The sequence below is a fragment of the Chironomus tepperi genome, unplaced genomic scaffold (genome assembly GCF_022539635.2).
Source record: "Chironomus tepperi strain 1889 unplaced genomic scaffold, CSIRO-AGI_Ctep_v1 contig_376, whole genome shotgun sequence".
NCBI classification, from domain to species: domain Eukaryota; kingdom Metazoa; phylum Arthropoda; class Insecta; order Diptera; family Chironomidae; genus Chironomus; species Chironomus tepperi.
In genome coordinates this window covers 2,747,036-2,770,820 of record NW_027226498.1, presented here as the reverse complement: position 1 = coordinate 2,770,820, position 23,785 = coordinate 2,747,036, and the positions used below count along the sequence as shown (strand labels likewise).

General features: G+C 29.4%; 3 protein-coding genes across 3 annotated transcripts; 2 read left to right on the top strand and 1 right to left on the bottom strand.

Annotated features, from left to right (window-relative positions):
• Window positions 1-12,053: 12,053 nt before the first annotated feature.
• mfrn (mitochondrial iron transporter mitoferrin) lies at window positions 12,054-17,851 on the bottom strand. The gene is made up of 6 exons (XM_070647522.1): window positions 17,546-17,851; window positions 16,316-16,398; window positions 16,055-16,179; window positions 15,446-15,681; window positions 15,283-15,346; window positions 12,054-15,218 (listed from the first exon to the last, which is right to left on the bottom strand). Exons 1-6 carry the CDS (start codon window positions 17,660-17,662, stop codon window positions 14,728-14,730), a joined length of 1,116 nt encoding a protein of 371 aa, XP_070503623.1. The 5' UTR covers window positions 17,663-17,851; the 3' UTR covers window positions 12,054-14,727.
• A 497-nt stretch (window positions 17,852-18,348) lies between these two features.
• Cdc45 (cell division cycle protein 45) lies at window positions 18,349-20,424 on the top strand. The gene is made up of 2 exons (XM_070647518.1): window positions 18,349-18,809; window positions 18,872-20,424. Exons 1-2 carry the CDS (start codon window positions 18,468-18,470, stop codon window positions 20,225-20,227), a joined length of 1,698 nt encoding a protein of 565 aa, XP_070503619.1. The 5' UTR covers window positions 18,349-18,467; the 3' UTR covers window positions 20,228-20,424.
• A 467-nt stretch (window positions 20,425-20,891) lies between these two features.
• Window positions 20,892-23,240, top strand: LOC139095950 (WD repeat domain phosphoinositide-interacting protein 3). The gene is made up of 4 exons (XM_070647523.1): window positions 20,892-21,070; window positions 21,197-21,475; window positions 21,542-21,781; window positions 21,877-23,240. Exons 1-4 carry the CDS (start codon window positions 21,007-21,009, stop codon window positions 22,311-22,313), a joined length of 1,020 nt encoding a protein of 339 aa, XP_070503624.1. The 5' UTR covers window positions 20,892-21,006; the 3' UTR covers window positions 22,314-23,240.
• The last annotated feature ends 545 nt before the right edge of the window (window positions 23,241-23,785 follow it).

The window sequence follows — 23,785 nt, the reverse complement described above, 5'->3', positions numbered from 1 at the left end:
TTAAAAATTACACTTTCACTTAAAAACCGAAAATATATTATTAAAAGATAAAGATATACGTATCCAATTTCTGCAATAGAAATTTTCATCGCGAGCAACAGAGAGCAAAAAAAAGCAATTTATCATATCGACCAATTTTCTCTTTTCGCATTCGATTCAGCCATATATTTTTTATAGAAATATTCATCGAAAGATAAATAACGAGCGCCACTATTAAATGCTGCAATTTTCGAAGCAATGATTTATTTGTAGGCTTATGGAACATTATTTGTCTGATGGTCTGTACTGGATATGTCTAAAAAATCATGATAATGATGGTAATTGTAAACTTTTAGTTCATCGTATGTGAGGAGAATATGTTAACTGTCGTTAATATTTAAATTATATTTGCAACTAGAATTAGTTGATTTTCCCCTTTTATAGTTGCTAACCCCTTCATATGAATATTTTAGTCTGATTTAGAACTTTAAAGAATAAACATTTCATTTATCAAATCCTTAAGGAACTTCCTTCTTAACAATAAATAAGAATTGTGATTCAAAATGCACAGATTTACTATGCGACATCAAATAAAGCAAATATTTCAAATGTAATCAAAAACCTAGCGATAAAAGGTAAGGTAAAGTAAGAAAAGTGCAATTTATATAGATATGCAGCAAATGATTTACTAATTTGATTGGTTGCTAAGTTCAAGCTGCTCACTAATTTAAATGCGCTTTATACTGTTATATTATTATTTTCAATCTGTTTCCTTCTTTACAATTCTCTTGCAAGCCAATTTCCAACATATACATCATATATATTGCACAATATTGGAGATGGGGTAAAATGCGATTCCAATTTAAATGTTATTCACCTGCTTCGCATTGCAATGGCATTGCTAGGTATATATAAATTTTTCTGAAAATTATATCGCCAATATGAAATATTATTTTCGATACGAACAGCAATGGGTGTAGCTTATAAATTGTATTAAATAAATTTCAACCAAAAAATATATATAAAAAAATCTTGAAAATTGTTCGAATAATTTTTTTAGCCTCAACCATTCCATAGAGCACTGTTTTTATTCTATTAAATATTTTAATATGAAAAATCGAATTTTTTTCTTCACCATTTTCCCAATATAATTTTTAAGCATGAAAATGTTATTTTCCACTAAGCGATTTTCACTCTCGCACTCCTTTCATGTGCTTCAATAAATTATCACTTTTTCACGCTATACTTGTTTTGAGCATTGAACACGAATTCACCTATTTCCGCATAGTTTTTAATGTTTTGCGAAATAGTTTTTGGAATGACTGTTTGTCGATTTCTGTTAGAATGGAATTCCTGCAATGGCCTTACAATGGTATGTTATTGGGAGTGCAGTAGTGAAGAGGATACAAAATATTTGGCAATTTGTCATTAAGTAAAATAGCCCTCGATAACTTAGCAGTAGGAGCATGCAACCGAAAATCGTAGGATGTGGCTTCAAGTTCCACTCGGGTTATGGTTATTTGGAATTATATTTATTCTGTCAGATCAACAATTCCTAGATTAATTTTATCTTAAATCTCTTTATAACATTATCGTTAAAAACCAGACTATAAAAGTTTAAAAGTTGTTGAATTCCTATGAAACGCAATAAACCAAATAATCTAATTCTTTTTCCAACTGCTTTTGTATGAATTGTGAAAATTTTCAATGATTTTAAGCATATTGTATATGCTTTTCGTTTCTAGATTTTCCGTAAATTTGATTAAAATGCATGAATATTACATTTTATTCAATGTTCCAAAATTGTATACAGAGAGAAAGTTTCACATTTTACAGGTGGATTCAGCATAGCATTTAATAGTTTGAATAACAAAATTTTCAAAACAACATTCAACACACTTAAGATCCTGAATGGCATGCAGAATTGAATATTTTAGCCTGGTAAAAAGCGATGCATTCGTAATCAATTTTGTATTCAAAAATCTGAAAGCTCTAGTTTAAAAGTTTTATTTGAGATAATACCTGAACGATATAGAGCAGTGGTAGGGAGCCTTTGTATCGCGGCATACTAGTGTGTCGTCAATTTTTTTTAGGTGTACCGTGAAAAATATAAGGTTGCTCATCACTGATATTGAGAGCTTGACAAAATAAAGCTTAGGTTTTAGAAGTTTACATTTAATATGTAAAATGCTCTTAATATTTTATGGAAATGTGAATTCTCACTTTAAGAGACACTTGGCAAGAATAAAAATTTGTTGTTTTTTAAATACACGTATGTTCTGTTTGGTGGCGTTAAAGTACATCATAGAAGTTGTCAACTTGGACTCACAGAGTTTAACAAATATTTATTCCTATTAACAACTCAAAGCAAAAAATTAATACTCTAATGAAATTAACTCTTCAGTTAAAGCTTCTTGTTTTCGCGCTAATGAACGAATTGAAGTTGCATAAAAATTAAATAGAAACTTAATGAACAGAAATTATCATCAATCAATGTAAATGAACTGCTTTTTTTGTGTTCTAATGACAACTACATATTGTTAGCTCTTTAAATGTTCTTTCTTGTTTCATATTTCGACTTCTTTCATATAAAGCAACAACAAGACGACGAAAATCTTCCAAGTTTGTTTAAAAATACCATAGATTCTTGTTTGCAGCATGTATGAACATATCATAAAAAATAATTGTCATGAGGATATGAGCAATTTCAAAGTAAAGCAGTTAATGACGCTTCATGTTTACATTAAAGCTCATTGTGCGGTAATGAAGTGTGAAATTTGTTAGTGTTTATTTATTCTTGATGACAACGTCATAATACCATTATAATAAGCTATATGATATGTTTACAAACATGTTAAGAAGCTCTACAAACTCTTCTTTTATGAAAATGCAGTTTCATTTATATACACATATCCTGGTTTTTATGTTAATTAGGTAAGGACATTGATGTTTGTTTATAACAAAATTTCACTTCCTTGATTGATTTTTTATGGGTTGAAGTGATTTCTGAGCTGTTCGTGATAGACTTTTTATAGTATAATTTATTGAAATTTTCTAAAATATCTAATTGGAGTTGTTTGTTTTGTTGACGCGACATCTCAGAAACCAGATATTGTAGATAATTCGGATTTGAAATATTAGCTCTGTTTTTTACTAACTTAAAGCTTGATTTAATAGCTTAAAACTATCGCTAAATTCTGTTAATGATTCAAAATTTTGATTTTTTCAAAGCCGCCCTTGGAAAAGTTTCCCTTCGTCAAATATTTGAATTTATTTGCAAAATGTCACAAATCGTCAATTCAACTTTTCAGTAAGTTTTGTTGACTAATATCAAATTGTTGAAAGTTCTGATCAAAATTCATAATTCCTTTAAGTTTACTTTTGGTCCACAAAAGAATTTTATTTCTTGATCTTACAAGAACTAAAGAAACGTCCTTTTTTATGAAGAATGAGCTTTTATATTCGTAATGTAGGTAAATCAAATTTTAATACAAAGTATGAAATTTTTTCCTTCATTGTTAGGCTCGACACAAGAATAAAAGGAGGAAGAAGAAATGAAAATTAAAAACGCAAATGGAAAAATCTTGAGGCTATTTAAAAAAATTATTTTTTTTCTTACTTTCCAAGGAGATGTTTATGGCATTTAAAGAAAGACGAGAAACAGAAAATGGAAATGAATGAGGAGCATGAAAACTTTTTACCAAATGTTTACATGTCTTTTTATAAGTCAAATTCTCCATTGACCGTATCTTTTCTCTCTTTTCTTACTTTTCTCGGTTCTTTAATTTTTGGTGACATTCGAGGTCAGAAAAAGTTCTTATTTATGAATAGAAGGAATCAAACTTTTTTCTCAACTCAATATAAGCCTTAAAAAAGCCAAGTTATTTTCTTAACAGGAAGTTTATAAGCAAAGTTTTAGCTAAAGAGAGTTTTAGCTAGAACAGCGACAAAAGTAAGCATACAGGAAATTAAATTCCCATAGGTTCCTTATATTCTAAAGATCAATTTTAACTCAGAAGCTCATGACTGATTTTTATTAAAGCTTTTGGTAATTTTATTTCTTTTGACAGCCGTTTGGAAATGTTTCAAATTTACACTCGGTCATTTCACCCTGAAATTCAATTCAAATTCTCTTTTATCTTTTCAAATGGATAATTTACACTCTATAAAAAATCCACTGCGAGCACTTTTGAACTAACATCTTTTTCATGAAATGAAAATTTAATGAAAAACTTTTATTTAACAAAAGAAGAAGCGTCAAAAACGTGTTTTGAAAGTCTAAATGATAATTTTGTCTTCATTTTTGAGCCTTAACAACAAGTAAAAGAAGTAGAAAGGAGCAAAGAACAATATTTTTATAGGCATATAAAAAAAATTTAATAGAAACTTCAGAAAAAATTACAAAAACACTCGACATTATCGAGTGACTTTGGCGCTTTTTTGCTCCAGTGGTCCGTAAATAGGTAACCCCAAAAATTTATTAAAATTGAGAGATTTTGTCATTTAATTTATTTTTAATAAATAATTTGAATTTTCTAATGGTTGGTAAAAATTTAAATTTACTGAAAGCAACGCTTTAAAAATGTTTTAGTTTGTTTATGAAATGAAAAAAAGAAATATTTTTGCGATTCTAAACCAATCGACAACGGAACAAAATGTAATATTAAGAGCTCTTTTATTCGAAAATTCGGTAAAATGATTTAAGTTCTTTATGCTGCGATGTTTTTGATACTTCAATCATCTCACTTTCATGACTCGTTTCTAGAAATGTCTTTATGACTGAATTTTTAATTTCTTTTAAATTTGTCCTATGTCAGCCAAAAGTTAAACATTACTTACTTATAAAAAATGAGATGACATTTTTTCCTACTCACAACATTTGAAGCTTTTCTTTGAGATATTAATTTTATTATAATTATGATTGATGTTGCCAGTCATTTTATCAAAGTCATCTGAGTTATTTAAGAATTTTGTGAATCATCTCAACTCAAAATTTTATAAAAGACTTCACATTGAAGCTAATCTCGAATTGAGAAATGCCTCAAGGTTTTGTCACTTAATGTTTAAAGAAAAAATTTAGCATAAATCCCACAAAATTGCATCCGAAAAAAAGAGGAAAAACAATCAGAAATGTGGCAAAATTAATTAAAAAAATTGCTTCTCCCTACTGTGGAAAAAGTTTTTGAGTTTTATTTTTTTAAATTAGACACAAAAAAGTATACACAAGCACATAAAACTTTATTTATCAACTGAAATACGATGGTTTTTTGTTCCTTCTTTCCTCAGCACAATTTTGAAGTGAAAACAAATTTTTAATTAAACTTTTGCTACAAATTTTTTATTCTCCTTATTTCAAAAATTTAATTAAGAAAGAAAATTGAAAGCTTTAAACATTTGTATCTCATTTTGAACTATCAAACTCATGGAGACACACATACGGCACAAGCACAGTTGGTTGTCATATACAATAATAAAATTTATAGTCGTGTGAATTGCTTCAAGCTCTATAGTTTTTCTTCGTTTTGCATACAATTTGTACTTTTTCTGATAAAAAAAAAAAAAAAAAACATTTCTTTATGCAAATGAGCATAATACATACATACATATGTAGATATATCTATGGGAAACGCATAACAATTTCATCTCTTTCATTGCTCACAATAGTAAAAAAAATAGAATTTAAATTAACATTTTAGGAATTTTGTTGCTGGTTATGAAATTATTTATAGTATCAGGTGCGTTATGCCTCGCAAGCATGAATGATTTTCATCAAATTCATATTTGGTGAATTATAAACACATTCCAGTGGATTCATACATATCTACAAAATCATCAATTTATTATATTAATTTTAATCATTGTTGTCCACTGGATAACCCCGTCATGTTTGCTTCTTTGAGCTTGTTCTTCGACATACCAGTGTACCGCGGCGCATAATTTAAACAACACCGATTATAACTGGCAGTTGAAATTTTTTACTTTTTGACAAGCATTAAAAATAAACGAACCTTATTATGCGATAAAATCTGGCAGAAAGTATCATGAGAAAATCTCTATGCCAACATACTGCGTTGACTAGCCGCAGAATTATATTTAATTACGAAAACATTCATTGAAGTACATCCCAAAGACATTCCATTCATGATTGCGAGAAAATGAAAATTAATGGTTTTTATATCAAAAAGTCAAATTCGAAGTCAAGTGCTTTAATAATAAGCAAATGTGATTTTCCTTTCCGAGAAAAGCCTGAGAGGCTTTTGGAATATTTATTGTCCGAATTCTTTCTCTTTTTGTCTCAATTTCTCTTTAGTACGAAACCAACCTCTATCCCTAAACAGAAACAAAATTTTCTCCATACTTTTACATTTACTTAGCATTCATTAATGCAAGCTAATCTTCTTAGAGAATGTCGACAGGTTAAGTGCTTTAAAAAAGTTCTTCATTTTCGACAAAACATCAGATGTTTCATTGTGGATTTCACTATACCTTTGTTTACATACTATTGGAAAAATTAAAGCAGTCCCAATATTTTCTCAAGAGAGCATTATATAAGAATATATGTAAATGGAGTTTGACATTTGCTAGGAACAAAAAATAATGTTTTAAAATATTTAAACATGAGAAAATAAAGCGCTTTTTCAGTTTCTTTATTTTCAGATTTTTAGTGCTTAAAAGTTCTTTGATTGCCTTTTTATAGTCAAACTTATTGGCCTTTCTTTGTGGCCACAGGTAGTAATGTCATCGTAGTCCAAGCGCAGCGCTGGATTACCATGATCTGAACTAGTTTATGGTTATTTTTTGATATTCCAAAGTGCTTTAAATTCGTACAGAAATCTCTTAAAAAAGACTACACAAAAAGCTGTGAAAATTACATATATATCTTCATGATACATACTTATATGACGGTGTAAGCACAGGGGAACTAAATCTAATCCTTTCACGCTATATTTCAACTTTTTGCTACATAATATATGCTGTCTATACGTACACACACGAGTGCGTATGATGACATAATTTATGGACAAGAAAAGTCAAATTTTACTATTTTTTGTACTAACACAATGCTTTGACAATATTCGCCCCATAAGCTTTGTTACACATGTGACGCATTAGAGAGCTTTCTCTTGAATATTTTTGTCATTTACACTCTTATCTACATGTCATCATTGTTCTTTTTACTTTTATTAGCTTTCATGGAGATTTATTCTCGACGTTTTTTCATTAAATGCATGCAGATCGTTTTTCCTAATTGGATGACTGATTATATGTTTTCTTAGTGATAAAAATGACACACATGCCCTAATTTTTGTAGGTATTACAGTAAATAGACAGATTCATGTCATTACCCTTGAGATAAGTGAAGAAATGATTATTTTAATACAGCTATTTATAGTTAGTCCAAAATTTTTGATTTGAGTATTTGTTGAAAATTGAAATGTAATGCAAAAGAGAATAACGATCATTTAGAATTTAAAAATTAACGTAAGTTCAAAATTCAAAAGAAAAGTTCTAGATTGAACTTCGAGAATTTAAGCTGGATTTCAATATAAAATGAGGAATTTTTTGTAAAAAAAATATTTTTCGTGTTTAAACACTCGAGGAGGAAACTTCTAAAGGAAAAGATAAAGGCTAAATTAAAAGGAAAATAATACTAAGTATAAATAAAAGTAACACATTCGAAAGGAAATACCAAAAAAAAAAGATAAAGTAAAGACAAAAAGCTTTAGATCTTGATGAATTTCGAAAATAAAATTTATTCATAATACATGCTGAAGATTTTTATTGATTGAAATCTAGAGAAATGCTCATTAATTGAGATTATTCGATGTTTATCAGTATAAATTGATTATTTCACAGTAAGATTAATGAAAATCAATTATTTTTCCTTCCTGTCTTTCTTTAATCAATTTTATTTTCTATTTTCGTATTATCCTGCTATAATTTATAACTTTCCTGTTTTTGTCGAGAACTTGCACTATGGTTAAATAATTCAGGTTCCTAAAATATTTCATTCGATGATCAGAATTTTTATCTTACAAATAATCAATTCATGCAGGATTTTAGTGAAATTAATCAATTTAATTGCAAATGTTAAGCCTTTTTTCAATTGAATAACTGAAAAATCAACGAGTGACGTTCAAAAACCACAAAAATTAAGTAAATGTAGACTATTTTCATACAGAATTTCATCAATATTTCAATTTAACCAACATCCAATTGGATATATGCTAATGAATTGTCGATGGCAAAAATAAAATTATATTTATTTTCACAGCTGTGATGAGATAAAAATCATACATGGATGAATGTGGTCAAAAATTAATTTTCATGAATTATTAATTTGATTCCACTCCGAACTCAATTAACAATAATGCACATTTCTACGACTACATCATAGCGTTCACATCATGATACAGCTGTATATTTTTCAATTATTTTCAGTGTTGTAATTATCTTTAATTGAAATGATTAATAATTTTCCAAATTTTATCCTGGTTGTGTTTAGTGTTTCAATGAGTTTTTTGGAGATACACTTAGGGACTGTTCACTTATTATGGAACACGAAAAATCGAAGTTTTGACTAAACTCTACTCCTTTGTAACAAATTATTCATAGCTTAAAGTTGAACAAAACCTTAGACACTCACCCTCACCTCCATAATGCGTTACTTAATAAGTGAACGTGCCCCTACAAACGATGTCATCAATTGCTCATGCTTTAAATCAAGTTACTTATTTTCTCTTCTTTTGTGTGTTTATAAAAGGTGAAAAATGCGATTAGGAAAATTTATTCATTCCTTATGAGCGCCATAATACACGGTTTTATGCAAAAAGTCATGAAAATGATGGAAAGATAAAAGTAGTAAATCATGAAAATTATAACGAATGTTTTGTTATTCTTCATAAAAATCAACAGGAATTTATGGAATTTTTTATGTTCCGTCTTGACTTAATATATATTCATAATATCTGCATATGAAATCAATTTTGAATGCATGAAAATTGTTGATAAATAAATAATAAATAAACGTCATTTAGTCAATCGATATCAAAATTGGCCTTAAATTCTTCAATGATGAAGGTCTGCAACTTGATCACATAAAAAAATGTCAGAGGCTACATTTATGATGACTTCTTTATGCTGAGCATAGACACCATAAAGGATATAACATAAATTTTTATGTTTTATGGAATTTAATGTAATTTTAATATACATAATACTGCATAAAGCAGTAATAAACTCAACCTTTAAATATATATTTATAGAACAAGGAAGGCTGTGAGCCGCGTTTCCATCACATATGAATCGACAGGTGAAAATGTCTCCTACTGACATTCGAGCTAGTGCATGGTTGATATTACAATAATTAGGTACCGAAGAACTAGTCCATTCCGGCACCGAGCCACTTCGACTTGAAACCTTTGATCTTAACAAATCCATCCATATCAGAAAAATTAATTTCACTTTTATCAAACCTGATGACAATTTTTTTCTCCTCCACATGACGTGTAATAAAAGATTTTTATTTTTCGCAAGACTCCAACTTTATCATTATTTACTTATCTTTAGTCATTCATCTGATTACAATTACGTGGGCAACGCTAGATTATCATTTAAACATTGTAATCATAAGACTACCTCAATACTATTTTCTTTAGTTTCTAACCAAATTGTAGTGAATTTTATAAGGTTAATTAGCTGATATATTCCCACAGAATTCAATTATTTACTCTTTTAATTATGCCTTCAAACCAAAAAATATTTCCAAAATGTTTATTTAGGTTCATTTACTGAGTTTTGTCAGAAATTCAATAATATTTCAATTATTTTTATCCAATTCTTATATATTTATGACATGCAAGTCTTCTTTTGTCTTTAGCTACGCTCTTTAGGTAAATAAACAATTACTGCCATGTCTGACAGCATATTACACTAGTTTTTAATTGTTATATTTATACATTGACATCATGTGTTATCAATGCCATAAAAGCCACGAGTCATTTTATTATACTTGCAAACACGCAATATCTTTTTATGAATTATTCGTTGCATTTGTGAAGTTTTTTACCAAGGTCAAGTTTCTATGTACACGAGGAATGCACTTGTATAGTACAAAACATAAAGGAAAATCCACAGATTGATCGAATTCAGAAGAAATATTCATGATTAATCTATCTTATAATCATTTCAAAATGACATTTGATTTAACAAACACTTCGTGCAGATCAAATTAGTATCGGCATTTGCTAACTTGATACAATCAGACTGTGGAAATCTGAGAGTCGAAATCCTTCGACACTGAATGTCGAAGGATTCAAAAAACGTCGAAGGAGTCGAAATTTCAAAATATTTTTGACCGTTATAAAAAACTATGCTAAAATTTGTAAGTTTTCGACTTAAACTGTTACATAAAGCTTGATTCTTTGTTACACAACCTAAATATGATTCAATGTTTAAGAAATGATGAATTTCGTTATAAATTTTTGATTTTTGAATGATAAAATTTTTTGGATATTCTATAACCGTCTTTCTAAATTCAAAAATAAACGGTCAATTATATTTTTGAAAATGAAAATAACGGCCAAATTCGACATTTCCACAGTCTGGATACAATAAAAACAGACAGGAATGGGAGTTAGGTAAAATGAGTTAAAAAGCATTATAATCAGAAAATATGATGATATTTCCAAGCAGCAAAATATCAGTAGTGGCGTAGAGGTAAGAGCGTCGATCAACCGACTCGGATTCGATCCCCAATCTAGTCAAATTCAGGTGCTTAAGGACTGATTATCTGTAGAATCGCCCATAAATAAAAAAGATGCACAATGACGTTAAAATAGATATTGAAGATATGAAAAAATAATTTTTTAGGATGCCTTATAAGGGAATGATACTTTTGAACACACAATCAGATGATTAGATGACAAATATTTGTATTTATTTATTGATAGACACTTCTTTTTATCTACATATAGATTATTTCCTAGAAAATAAAATACAGTATGTATTGTGGACGTAAAATAGAAATTCACAACATGGCACTATAAGTGTGTATTATCAGTAACCAAATGCAGCTGCATAAATTGATGAATAATAGATGAAAATCAAGAGTTTTGTTTTGCATGATTAATTACTCTTGTTTTGTAAATATTTCTGAAATAAATGGTCAAATGGATGACTGAAATTTTATTTTTGTAGGGCATAATAATAATATAATTTGTTACTAATCGACTTGGCATTGAGAATTACTTTCTTTCGTGATAAATTTTTAGTATTGAGGCAGTAATTACTTTTTGTGAGTAAAATTGACTGTCAAAGTAATAATTTTAAGGCTGACTACCAAATTTTCCATTTTACATAACATATTTTGACAAATTTAAGGGGTTCCTTATTTTGACAAGCTTTCTAGGTTCTAAAAAGGTCCACTAGTGAACAAATACATATTCTCTGTAACATCTAACTCAGTGTTGTCCAAACTGTGTGCCGTCAATTTTTTTTAGAAATTCTCAACCTCTTGGAACCAGTGTCCAACTTGAATCAAGTTTTTCCCAACCTTAAGTATCATTTAACTTCTACCCGTGATTGACCATAAATAATATCATGTCGTTCATATTCAAAATTACCATTACACTTATTCGTTTGTCAATTCTATTACATAATTTAGTGTACATAGAAATACTCTTCTCGTAATAATTAATTTAATCCAGAAAATTGAGCAAGTGTTTCCGTTCCTGGTGAAAATCCTTGAAAATTTCATTTCCACACCTAATATTTTCCATTTCCTTAAGTTTTATATTGTATAATACAATGTGTATTAGACATAAAAACGAATGATGACTCTGTCCACATGACACTCGAATGATTAGAGTGCTGAAAACAAGACAATGTCGTGTGAAAATAATGACATAAACTTATCTCTAATTATTAATAGATTGTTTGTTTTATTATTCTTGAGTCCAAGTTACTTCTTTATTATTTTCAACTTTTTTCATTGTTTGATTTTATATTTAAGGTAGGTAATATATATATAATTCATCTGCAGAAAATAGTTCATTTTTAAAGTAACATGATCATCTATTGTTGATTTTTATATTTATTCTTTATTTTTATATTTTAATTTTTTTTTCAACCTTAAATCTACTATCATTAAAAACTAATCAAATCTTATTTACACATTATCCTTCACTGAAGATCAATGCATAAAATTTCGATTTTTACAAAAAATGAAAGAAAAAAGATTAAATTTTCTAATATTTTGACAATGCTGCTCGAGACTGATTAGCCTAATGTTGGTTTTTATGGTATGTCCTATGTAGTGATTCCCAATTTATATAAGGGAAGTTCCAGGAGAAGATTTTTCTACAATTTTTTCTCCAAATCGTATTTTCTTGCTAAGTATGCTTACAACTTATTATTTTCTTAGCAAAACTGATTTAACCACTTGTTTAGCATTGATAATACCACATTTGAGTTGATTATTTTGTCTATTTAAATAGTTATTTCAATTTAAAAAAATCTTACTCGGTTACACAATGATTAAAAATCGTGAGTCTACAATCTTTAATGTAAAAATTAATCACGTTCTGAGCATTCGAAGTGTCATTAAATGGTTTAAATTGACAGTTCAAGTTCTGAATTAGCTTTTAGGCATCTTTCTTCCCATCTAAATGCTTAATTTATCTCTAAAATTGCAAAAATGTTTGACAAAAAAAAGTGTAACCGAGTAATATCAGCGCTTTGAAAAAAAATTTGTAGATAAATCAACATTTAAATTTTTAAAAGCCGTTATGAATCAAAATATTTTCTTAGAAGATCTTTGCATTTAAATCTTTAAAATCATAGTTGACTTCTTTAAATCACTTTAATAGTGTCACAAATGTTAATTAGTATGTTTCAAAGAAAAAAATAAATCGAAAATAATTTTTGGTTGAAAGTTTTGGTTAAAAATTAACGGCTGAAAAAAATTTAAACCGAACAAGTTGAAGAAGAATTGCTGTTTGATTTTCAAAATGAAACCATTTTTTGGAATATCCCATAACTGATTATAATCGAGAATCTAACACAGGATACGTTAGTGGTGGGCAACAACACGCCTTGGTGGTAAGCCTCAAGGCATTTCCAAAAGTTTTCGGCGGTCCACTTTTGCCCACCACTGGGTTACGTTTCAATTATACCATCTTTTTGACCCAGGTCCTAATGAATGAATATTAGCTAGATATATAGAATTGACACTAGATATTGTTAATAGTTCTCAATTTTGGTAATTTTCTGGCTAAGAATCACCAATAATTGAAAAGTAGCTGCCATAATCCATTGCCTCGGATGTTTGCAGATTTTATGCCCAAAAATTTAAATTTTTTGCATAACATACCCGGCAAATCAGCCTTGAACAGCTTTTATCACTGTGGATATTATTTTATACTTGTGAGCGGGTCTATATTCAACAGAAATTATAAATTCTTATTTCCTTTCGTTTTCATTCTAAAGTTTTAATTTACTTCTTCTGTCTCGACCATAAAATAATATCTTCTTCTTATTTCTCTTTCGCGTGTTGGATTATATAATGGCTTCTTATATATTTTTTTCAGATAATTTTATTTTCAAGCAATGAAAAAATAAACGTGGATTTAAATGTGAAACTTTTCTGCATCTTGATCTTTCAAAGTGAAAAGGAACTAATAACAATTAAGACAGTTCTTTTTTTACATATGATGAGAATCTTTCAAGATTAAAAATAGTGTCCAGATAAATACAAAAAAATGTAAATGAGGAAAAAGCGTGTGTACTATTAGTGTTCATATCACGATTTATGATTAATTTTAAACAGGTAGACATACCAATCTTTAGTTTTATATAGAAATTTAAAGTCGCTATTCCTCATTTTCATTTGATTCGAATTGATTTTTAAAGTAAATGTTCTTTTTATACAAAGCACGAGCAACGATTTAAATAAAATATATTCAAGCAATGAGCAACCATCATTTTGCATTAAATGTAGAGATGCTACCTTGATGGCACCTTTCATTTGCCTCAAAATAATGGGTATTAAAAGAAAAAGACTAATTATCTACAATTAAATATCAGGACACTACTTATACTTGAAAATTGTCATCAAATTAATTTTTATGTGAAGGAACATAATTTTTTTATACACTTTCGAACCTACCCATTAAGTATCTTTGACTTGAATGCTAGGAACAATATTGTACTTTTATCGTGAATGAAATTCGTTATAAAACTTTGATCTTTGCCACCAAAGCAACTAAAAGATTCTGATAATTTTCTCTCTCATTGCCGTTCCTTTTCGGTTAATTGACATAAACTATTCTTTCAGCTATCTCATTCATACATCTCTTATCCCCAAAAGGAAAAAAAAATTGATTGATAAATTGATTTGGATTACATTCTTCATTTGTCAACATTCTCATAATCATCAGTATGTTGTCACAGCTAACTTATTTGATTTTCTATGCACAAAACTTTTAAATATTCTTTCTTTTTTTTTGGCAACAAAAGCGTGTTTTAGTTGCACCAAAATCTATTTTTTGATGCAGAATCTCTTGAGAATTTTTTTTTCAACAGCTTTTCTAGTTATTTTGTTTAAAAAAATATCTTCAATATTTTTCTTAAAATAGGAATTCGGAAAAATGCTAACGAATTAAGAGAAATTTAAAGTAGAAAGAGGAGGAAATAAAAAAAAATGATTTGAGATAAAAAGATACATTACTGGATTTGTGACGTACATTTTTATGTGGTTCTTGTGAAGTCTGTCAATTGTGTTGTTGCTGGATTAACATCATGCATTGTATGATGTGCATAAACTAGACCAACAGACGACATAGCAGGTAATTCTCTGGGATAGTGGCTTGGCGACACTGATGCTGTTGGTTCTTTATTCATTGCATGAAAATGATGTAAAGGTTTCGAAAGTTTATTGTCTTCAAATGTTAATGATGGGGAGGCAGGAGCTGCCACTACAGGTGAAGCTATTGATACAGTTTTTCTTTTATTCGTATAAAGGAGATATTTAAAGAATTCGTATGTAGACCAGCATACAGCTGTGGCAGGCATCTGATATAAAACGCGCGCTTGAAGTCCTTTGAAAAATCCACCGATACCGGCAACTCGATATACCTTGCGAATCGCCTCGAAAAGGCCTTTCGTTGTTCCGACGCCTTCTTCTTGTGTATTCAAAAGTGTCTTACACACATCAAGTGGTGTAGTGAATGCAGCAGCGGCTATAAAAATTCATTCAAATTATTATTTAAAATATTATATTTTTATTGCTGTCATAAAGCTTACCAGCACCGGCTGCTCCACCAGCAACAACGTGCACCATTGGAGAATATCTTCGTTCCTTATTCAACTATAATAAAAGTGACAAAACATTTTAATAATTGTAGATTAAAATGTACTCGTGGCGAGACAAGACAATTTCTTCTTTTTCATTCTACTATTTACTTACCATTTCTTGAAAGAATTCGTACATTGAAAAGTGAATGGCTTGATAAGGCAGATTCATCACAAGTTGAGTTGTATATGAGCGATAAAAAGCACCGAAACCTTCCTGATGAAAAACTTTTCGGGCGCATTCCATTACAGATTTGTACGGCGAGTCATACATCTGCAATCTTTGCTTTATCACCTCCGTTGGATTTGAAATTGCATCATGAATAATAGTCGCCGATGTTGCACTAATGACTGTGGAATAGAAATTGATATTTTAAAAGCGAAATGAATACATAATTAATGGATTTAGTTTCAGCATGACTGGCTGAATTTAAAATTTGTTTTTCATTTTCAATGACCAAGAATTTTTACTATTTAAACATGCTATCTTTTCTATACAGTAACATATCCAATATTGGTGACTTTCAAGACTAAACCCCTTAAAGTTTAAGAATACACCTCAATTTGTACGGTATAATAATCGAAATACTTTGTAATGAAAACATGTTACATATAATACTGATAAAACGTGGCATTAATAACAATGGCGATAATAATCCACTTCCGTAAAACATTTTCGAAAATCTTGTGATAATTGAATTAAAAACCCAAAAGTAGTTCTCACCATAATTGATGTTATCATTAATTTTTAATTTAGCGAGCTTCTCCTTTGTGAACTCATAAGAGCTAAAATATAATGCATGAGCTGGGCCAGCTCCGATAACGACAGCAGTTGCACCACGCAGGGGACTATTTAATTTACAAAGAAAAATAAACGTAATTGAAATTCAATTAAAACAATTAATTGCTCATGACTTCATTTGAATTCATTACTAAAACGAACGTCATAAGAAAATGTGAGACAAATGCGGTGCATGTAAATTACCGAAATAATCCCTCTTGTTTTATCATTTCTCTCAAAACCCCAGTGATTGAGTTGGTTGTGTGTGATAAGCTCTGCATTCTGGTCTGTAAGAACAAAGTAATCGTAAGAGAAGCGAATGATAAAGTGGAAACAGTAATCAAATAAATATTGACGATAAATAAAAATCCGGTGGTTTTTTCCATATCCGATGCTATTTTAGAATATCGACAAAATATTCCAAATATATAACATATTGCATGTGAAAATATATATATTTCATGTAATTGTGGTAATTTCAATGACTTGTGGTAGGTCAAGAATGTGTACAGTATATTGCAGTAGCAAATCGATTCAACAAATAAGTCGAAACGAGAAAAAAACACGCATTTTCTTTTGGCAAGCGAAAATAAATAGGTACGCAAAAAATATCAGTCCTCGTAAAAACGGCATAATCATAGCAAGCTGTTATCTTGAAAATAAAGGAACACTTAGAATAAAAGTACTTTTGAACTGCCTAACTAGTTACGTTCCGTATCAATCACGTTCAAATATATCTCCTCTTATCAGCTATGAGACATTCCTATCGTAATTATCACAATGAAATCTAACTTTTAGGGGATTTTTCTTATAATACATTCAAAGAATCAATCAGCTTATGTATATTTTAAATGAGATCCAGTAACGATGAAAACATCCAGTGAATGCGATTGCCCAATTTTTCAATTGAGCAGAATTAAATTATTTGTCAAGTTCAAAGCAACTACCATGACACAAGGAATATCATCTTCAATTGAACGGATGAGTTTGATTAAATAACAAAAAGCATATAATAATATTGCGAAGATTTGCGTGTTATCAAAAAATTATGAAATAAGAAGTAAAATTAAAACTGCTCTTTCTTCGACTGTCTCTTTATGTACCTACGTAAAGTTATAATAATATATAAACACAAAAATTTCTGATTAGCGAAAGATTAGGGTCATTGAGGATGAATGTTGATATTTCGCCGAGAATTAAATTTGATATTCCAAAGAACGTCTATAATCTTACGATTTCGGCTTTTATTCAGGTTTTTCAGGGACATATAAAGTAGAAACTTGTGTGTTTATATAATATTAGATTCTCTTTTCTTCTAATTTCACGTTTTTTTCTCGTTCTTTTCATACACAAAATTTTCCTCTTCTTATTTATCGGAAGTTATTCAATTGATCTTATTTCTTATATGAAAAGTTAATAATATAAGTCACATACTTTTACTGTATCCACCGGATACATCACGATATGCTCCATAATTCCGGCAGAAGCTCCTGCAAAAAGTGTCACACTAAGTTTTGCCCCTGGCAGTTCCTCATAATCATCGAAATTCATATTTTAACTATTATTAATGTTTACACGTTGATATTAATCCACTTGTATGCGCGGAGCACTAATTCACTGTATGATTAGTCCTACTAATTCGAGATGTCTTTCCGGACAAGTTTGATTATAAAATATTTTTTCTTTGATTAATTCATTTTCCCTTAACTTTAGAATGAAAACGAGAAATGCACATGACAAGAATTAGTCGATTTAGAATTTTTTTCATGGAAAACTTGAAGGGGAAGGAATAATTTCTTAATGCTCAGACACTCGAAATATCATGCCTTAATATAATTTTCTGACTAGAAAAACATCACTTTTTATCACCATGCTTGTTATTGAAAATTTAATATTTTTTGAAAAATTAATAAATTTAAATGCACATTAACATGTTTATTAATTTCACAATTATAAACAAACTTAATTTAACTAAATGCTTCAATCACGAAACTTATTATTACTCGTTTTATGTATTAAATAATTAATTAGCTATCTAAACGATTTTTTTGAAAATTTCGACCAAAAAAAAAGAACTAAATTAGATAATACATTTCGAATTCCGAGAAACCGTTAAGTTTCATATGATTCATTTAAGGTGGTAAGTCAATATGTGTGGATAGCACACAGGTTAATTAAAAATCTATTGTTAATATCCGAAACTCATAACCAAATAAACTTAGCACTAAATCGAAGGGTCTACGCCTTGATTTAACCGCCAAAACTATAGGAAAAATTACACTAAAAGTTTTTAATTCGTTTTGTCATTAATTTAAGAATTATTATGTATTTTAAGACACTTGTCTAATAGCTCAAGATGTTTGTATCGGATCTAAAGAATGACTTCTTCAATTTGCTGCCGGGAAAACGAGTAATTGTAATCTGTAATGTCGATATTGATGCGATAGTTTCGTGTAAAATTTTGCAGACATTATTTAGGAACGAAAACATTTTATTCTCTGTTTCTCCAACGCTGGGAATAAAAGGACTAAAGAGAACCTTCGAGGAAAACAAGGATGACTGCAATATATTTCTGTTTATAAACTGTGGTGGTTGCATCGATCTTGTAGATCTTCTACAGCCTGACGACAACATTGTATTTTTCATCTGCGATTCTCATCGTCCATTAGATCTCTGTAATGTTTACAGTGATTCACAAGTAAGTGTTCTTCATAATTATCTTTAGCATTATTATACATCCGGGTGTAATGTTATTTTTAGGTGAGAATTTTAGGCGATTATAGAACAGAAGAAGATATACCTCAATTTGAACAAATATTTAGAGATTCTGATAGTGAGAATGAAAGTGATGATGATGGAATTGAGGACGACGAGGATGAAGAAAATACGGAAAATTCAAATCGAAGACCAACGTCACATATTGAGAAATTTGAGATGCGACTGAGAAAAAACCGAGAAAAACGCGATTGGGAAAACAAGAGAGATCGAGTATTATTTAATTATACACAATATAGTTACCATGCAAGAAGTACGTCTTTAGTAATTTATGAGTTAGCATGGAAAATGTCTAAAGATTCATTAGATTTATTATGGTGGGCAATTATTGGCATCACAGAACAATTGCTTCTTGGTAAAATTGAAAGTTCCGTTTACACGTTAGAGACTCAACAAATTCAATCTCATGTTTCACGTCTGTCCAATAAAATTAATGAAAATTCTCATACAGCTATTAGGATCACATATGAAAATGACTTATATTTAGCACTTTATCGACATTGGAGCGTAAAGGAATCAATTAAAAATTCAATATATTCAGCATGTCGAATGAAATTGTGGACATTGAATGGAAAAAAGAAATTAAAAGAGTTACTAGTTGAAATGGGATTACCATTAGCACAAGCGAAGCAACAATTTAATTCTATGGATTTATTAATGAGGAAAGATTTTTACCAAATGATTGAAAAAACTGCCGAAAAGTACAACATGCCAGGAATCATATATGGATCATTTACATTACAATATGGATATAAAAATCGATACTCTGCAGCTGATTATGTTTATGCTATGATGGCATTGATTGAACAAATTGATCATGAAAGAACGGCCGAAAGTTGCTTCATTGATGCTCTTGAGAGCTTATCAAGGAACAAGAATAACATGCTCGAAAGTGGCATCGAGAAGGCAAAAGTTCTTTTAGATTCGATATTTAAACAAGTTAAGACATCACTTGAGACACAACAAATTCATTCAGCTGGTCCATTCTTTTACATAATCTTTCAAGATGAGAATATCCAGTTTTCATCGCCTTATGCATTGACAATGCTCGCAAAGTTTATGCTTAATGGATTTGTAGCAGTATCAAGAAGTCGTCGATCAAGAGATTTGCCTTTAATCATTTGCATACCAGTTGACCTAAATACGGAAATTTGTCTCATGATTGGAATTCCGCCCATTGGCGACGATACTAAGAATTTGTTTGGAAAGGCATTCGAACAAGCTGCCATCAAAAGTAATGCTGCCATTTCACAAGACTTTTTCGATACAAATATCATTCAAATTAAGCAATCCAATTGCCCAAAATTCATCGATGCTCTCACTGTACTTTTATCGAGTTAAATTTGGCCTCCTGATAATTCTTTAATATTATTACTATTTTAAATTTAATTAAGCTAAGTTGTAGAATGTTTAAATTGTAGTGTAAGTCGCCAAACTGAATACACATATTTTTACTCATAAGACCACTTTTATTCTCAATTATATTAATTGCAAAGTAACTGAAATTTATGTTTTAGAATAATAAAATGGCACATTAATTAATTATACTATACATCTAGCCGTTATTTTAGTTCTAAAATAAATTTTGAAAATTCAAAAAAATATTTCGACCGAATTTTATAAAATAAGAATAATTAATTAGAATAGGCTTTGTCTAGGCTATAAATCAACTAATAAAACCAATAAAAAGAAAGTCCAAATTAATGCTAATTTATGCTTAAAATCCAAATAATTATTAGCATATTATAAACAACATTCACCGGTTGATTGATGTAAATTGTCTATATGTCACAAAAAAAAGCGCTTTTTGATGGATATAATTCCTTTTTAACTTTAGCCAGTGTTTCTCAGTTAATGGTACCGATGTTCGTTAATTGGGCAGTGCTTAGTAAAATATGTATTAACGGCTTTAAGTGCAAATGTTTTGAAAAAATTTACCTGAATCAAGTTTCCTTTGTTTTTTTTTTTTATCTTCTCAGAACTATTTCTATTTTCATCTAATAATATTGTAACGCAGGTCGTAGATTGAGAAGGTCTGAATTATTTTGTGAGTTGATGATACACATAAAGTCAAAAGTGGAAATTTAATTAAAGATTTGTAGCGTATAAAGTAATTAATAATGAATCTTTTTGATTCTAAGCATAACAATAGTTTATTGTTTGTAAATTTTAATCAGGATTTTGGTAAGTGCGCAGATAATTAGAGAAAATGTCGAAACAAAAAAATCTTTGTTTTTGACTTTTTGATATTTTTTTCTCTTATCAATATTTATTAATTATGTTTTATTTATAAACAATTGCATCTTTCAGCATGTTTTGCATGCGGTACAAAAGATGGATTTCGAGTTTTTAATGTGGATCCGCTCAAAGAAAAACAACGTCAGATTTTAGATGGAGGAATCGAATTTGTAGAAATGCTTTTTCGGTGCAATTACTTAGCAATTGTTGGCGGAGGTCAAAAGCCCTTATTTCCATCAAATAAAGTTCTAGTGTGGGATGACATAAAAAAACATCCAGCTATATCACTCGACTTTTCAACTCCAGTTAAAGCAGTAAGGTTGCGACGAGATAGGATTGTTGTTGTTCTAGGTAATCTCTTATCTCATATGTCAGTCACTTTCTGATTCATTCAATAAATATAATTTACTTTTACAGAGGGCATCATTAAAGTCTACACTTTCACTCAAATACCACAGCAACTACTTGTTTTCGAAACAAGTCAAAATCCAAATGGTTTGTGTGTTTTATGTCCAAATAGTAACAATTCTTTGCTGGCTTTTCCAGCACGACGAACTGGAAATGTTCTGATCGTAGATCTTGCAAATACAGAAAAGGCTCCATTAGAGATAAGTGCACATGATTCTAAAATTTCATGTTTATCATTAAATCTTCTAGGTAAGCAATACAATTATTTATCTGCGCATTTTCTTAATGTCATTGAAAATCATTCAAAATTTTTTTGACCAACTTTTTACATCAATTAATTATAGGAACGAGATTGGCCACATCTAGTGAGCGAGGTACACTTGTTAGAATTTTTGATACAGCAACGGGTCAAAAAGTGGCAGAACTGAGACGAGGATCTAATCAGGCAAAAATTTACTGCATAAATTTTAATCAATTATCGACAGCAGTTTGTGTAGCTTCCGATCACGGAACTATTCATGTTTTCAATCTCGAAGAACCGCAAAAAGAGCCAAAAAATATTTCACAAATTTTACCGAAATATTTTTCAAGTCATTGGAGTTTCGCCAAATTTTCGATTCCAACTGGTCCTTCTATCCACTGTATATGTGCTTTTGGCTCCGATAACAATTCAATTATTGTGATCACTGCTGATGGCCATTACTATAAATTTCTATTCAACAGTAAAGGTGATATCAGTCGAGAAGTTTGCACACAGTTTTTGGATCTTTCTGAATATTAAATCTTTAAAGAAACATCTGAAAAAATTATGAGATTATAAGACATATTATGAGGGTAGATAATTTAATACTTTTTTATTATGATACATAATAGTTATGTTATATGTAAGTTAACAAAAATCTATCTTTTGATTTCGGGAAAATTAGACAAAAATTTCAACAAATTTATTCAAGGAATTGTGCATGTTATGCACGTATGTTGCACGTATTGATTACATTATGACTTTATTTTGACCCACTAAGGCTGCTCTAAAACCATCAAAATTTATTTGATTTATAAGCAAATTTATTTTTTAACATATAAACTCCCGTGTGTAGCTTGCTATTTTGGTAGTTTTCTAATGCAATATTTTATGTGTCATCCTCTGTTTTGAAATACTTTATACAGAGCACATATATTTGGAGAATTCTAATAATTGCCCATGCATCCCCAGTTAACAAAGATGTTGAACTGTGACATAACGTATCACAAGTCGTTCTAACTACACAACTTTTGTGAGCTTTTATCCAACATTTAAATAAAAAATATGACTAAAAAATTGCATGCAATCCACTACCAATGGCGTCTAACAATTTAAAATCCACAAAAATTTGACATCTGATCCATTCTAAACAGAAAAGTAATCAAAAGTTTTCGTTCCAAAATTTGTGAAAAGAATTTACCTGAAAGTGTTTGCGAATATTAATATACTATTTTGTTATAATTAAAAGTATGTTAAAATTTATGTTCTGCTAGGAAAACTGTATTCTGATTAAATTTTAGAATAACCCTTATTTACAAAGTATAACTTATATACAAACTATATATTTACAAAAGATAAATAATATTATTACTTAATGATACATGTATGATCCTCCTTATTATTAAATTTATGTCAAACGAATGATCAAAAATGTGAAAATAAAAAAAATTATTGATACACATCTAATGTTCTTAATGCTCTTTTTTTATTTGATGGACATCGATTTACCATTCTTTACATTTGATTCACTATCTTCCAATTTCCATTGGCACCAGATCTCACTTCTTTTCGTCCTCTCAAGTTTTCTCTCTTCTGTGATCTCATACTTATTAGCCTAAATATTTTTCAAATTGTGGATAAAAGTTATTCCCTTGAAACATTCAAATTAATTGACAACGTTTTTCCCGACATATTTTGAATTGTGGATAACCGTTATTTTACTTAGGAAGTTCAAATTCTAACGTTTATCTCGATGATGATGATGAGATTATACAATTGAAACGGAATTTTGTAGCACGTGGAGGAACTAAATAATCGATATTAAAAAGCACTCATAACATAGATTTTTTGAAACATATAGGCTCCATTTTTAAGCAGATGTGGGTCTTGTGAAGTAGATTTTACGATATAATGTAAAATAATTATCTCAATGTGTTGCTTAATGAATTTCAAGAGATTTACTATATTCATTCAAACAAAAAATAATTACTCATTATTATTATTCTCTTTCC